Genomic DNA, 1,392 nt, shown 5'->3' on the forward strand with positions numbered 1-1,392 from the left:
GAATCAAGGGGTATGCAAGTGTGCGAGGAAGCTCTAAAAGTACTTAGGGTAAGCGAAATAAAAATTTTTGAAAATTGTCAATTTGATGTTTCCAACTTGCACGAGTTATAAATTTTCTTATTTACATTCTCGTCGTATATTCTTTGAGAAAAATCTTTAGAAAAAGAAATTTAAAATCCAATCGATCATTTTTTTTTCAAAATGAAATTCTTGTAGAACTCGAGGCGGCGGCCGGTACGCGCGGTGCTGCACGTATCAGGAGACGGTTTGCGGGTGGTTGAAGATGAGACAAAAGGGCTGATCGTCGATCAGACGATAGAGAAAGTTTCCTTTTGTGCTCCGGATCGAAATCACGAGAAAGGGTTCAGTTACATCTGTAGAGACGGCACGACCAGACGATGGATGTGCCATGGATTTTTGGCATTGAAAGAATCGGTTCGTGTTGTTGATAAAATTTCTTTGATAGAAAAACTCGTTGGCTCGATTATTTTTTTTAATATTATTTTTTTTCTTTTTTTTTTTTTTTTTTTGTAATTGATGTTTCAATAATGATTGTGATGATTGTACACTACGATCTGTAAGTACAAATCTGTACACCATAATTTTTTTTTTTTTACAGAATTATATGTAATCTATAATTTTCAAATTAATTTTTCTCCTTTAATATGGAACATTATAATTCTTTAAATCGCATTCTTTCTTTGCATCTATGTAATTTTTACGGTGTTAACGCTTAATATTCATCGTGTTCATTTAGGGAGAACGCTTGAGTCATGCAGTGGGATGTGCTTTTGCTGCGTGTCTGGAAAGAAAGCAACGAAGGGACAAGGAATGCGGTGTCACGATGACGTTCGATTCGAAAACTTCAACCTTCACGAGGAGCGGCAGTTTCAGGCAGCCATCTTTAACCGAGCGATTGCAGGATTCGCGCGAACGCGCCGTAGGTCAGTGACTTTTCTCCCCTAATGTACCTGTGAAGCAAATTATTAACATTCCAACGAATCTATAATCTGTCCTTAAAATATAATGAAAATAAATCAATATAAAGAAATGTAAATATATATTTTTTAAAATATCAGACTTGAAATTTTTGAAATATAAATTATTTTTTTAATCTTTAACTTTCTTGCTTTTCTATGATTTTATTTTTATAAAAATCTTATGTATAGAAAAAATTAAATGTCATCAGAAAATTGTATTAAATGTTAATAATAAAAATAATTAAGGTGATCATAATTAATTCATTTGTGAAAAATTTTTCAAAGATTGGTTTCAACACATAGAAAAAGATTTTTTAGACGTATTATAGAAGTATATTTCTTACAATCAAATGTTTTTTTTTTTTTTTTTTTTACAGATGTACCACCTATAAAGCAAGTCTACAATCCTTTT

General features: G+C 31.7%; 1 protein-coding gene across 1 annotated transcript in view; it reads left to right on the plus strand.

Moving 5' to 3' along the window:
- Positions 1–1,392, plus strand: part of LOC102675403 (protein numb) — a 27,485-nt gene that overhangs the window by 22,214 nt on the left and 3,879 nt on the right. The window contains exons 5-8 of the mRNA XM_031509660.1: positions 1–48; positions 217–435; positions 758–944; positions 1,358–1,392. Of these exons, the coding sequence (XP_031365520.1) occupies positions 1–48; positions 217–435; positions 758–944; positions 1,358–1,392 (489 nt within the window). The remainder of the gene's footprint in view (positions 49–216; positions 436–757; positions 945–1,357) is intronic.

This window comes from Apis dorsata, unplaced genomic scaffold (genome assembly GCF_000469605.1).
Source record: "Apis dorsata unplaced genomic scaffold, Apis dorsata 1.3 scaffold_168, whole genome shotgun sequence".
Classification (NCBI taxonomy): domain Eukaryota; kingdom Metazoa; phylum Arthropoda; class Insecta; order Hymenoptera; family Apidae; genus Apis; species Apis dorsata.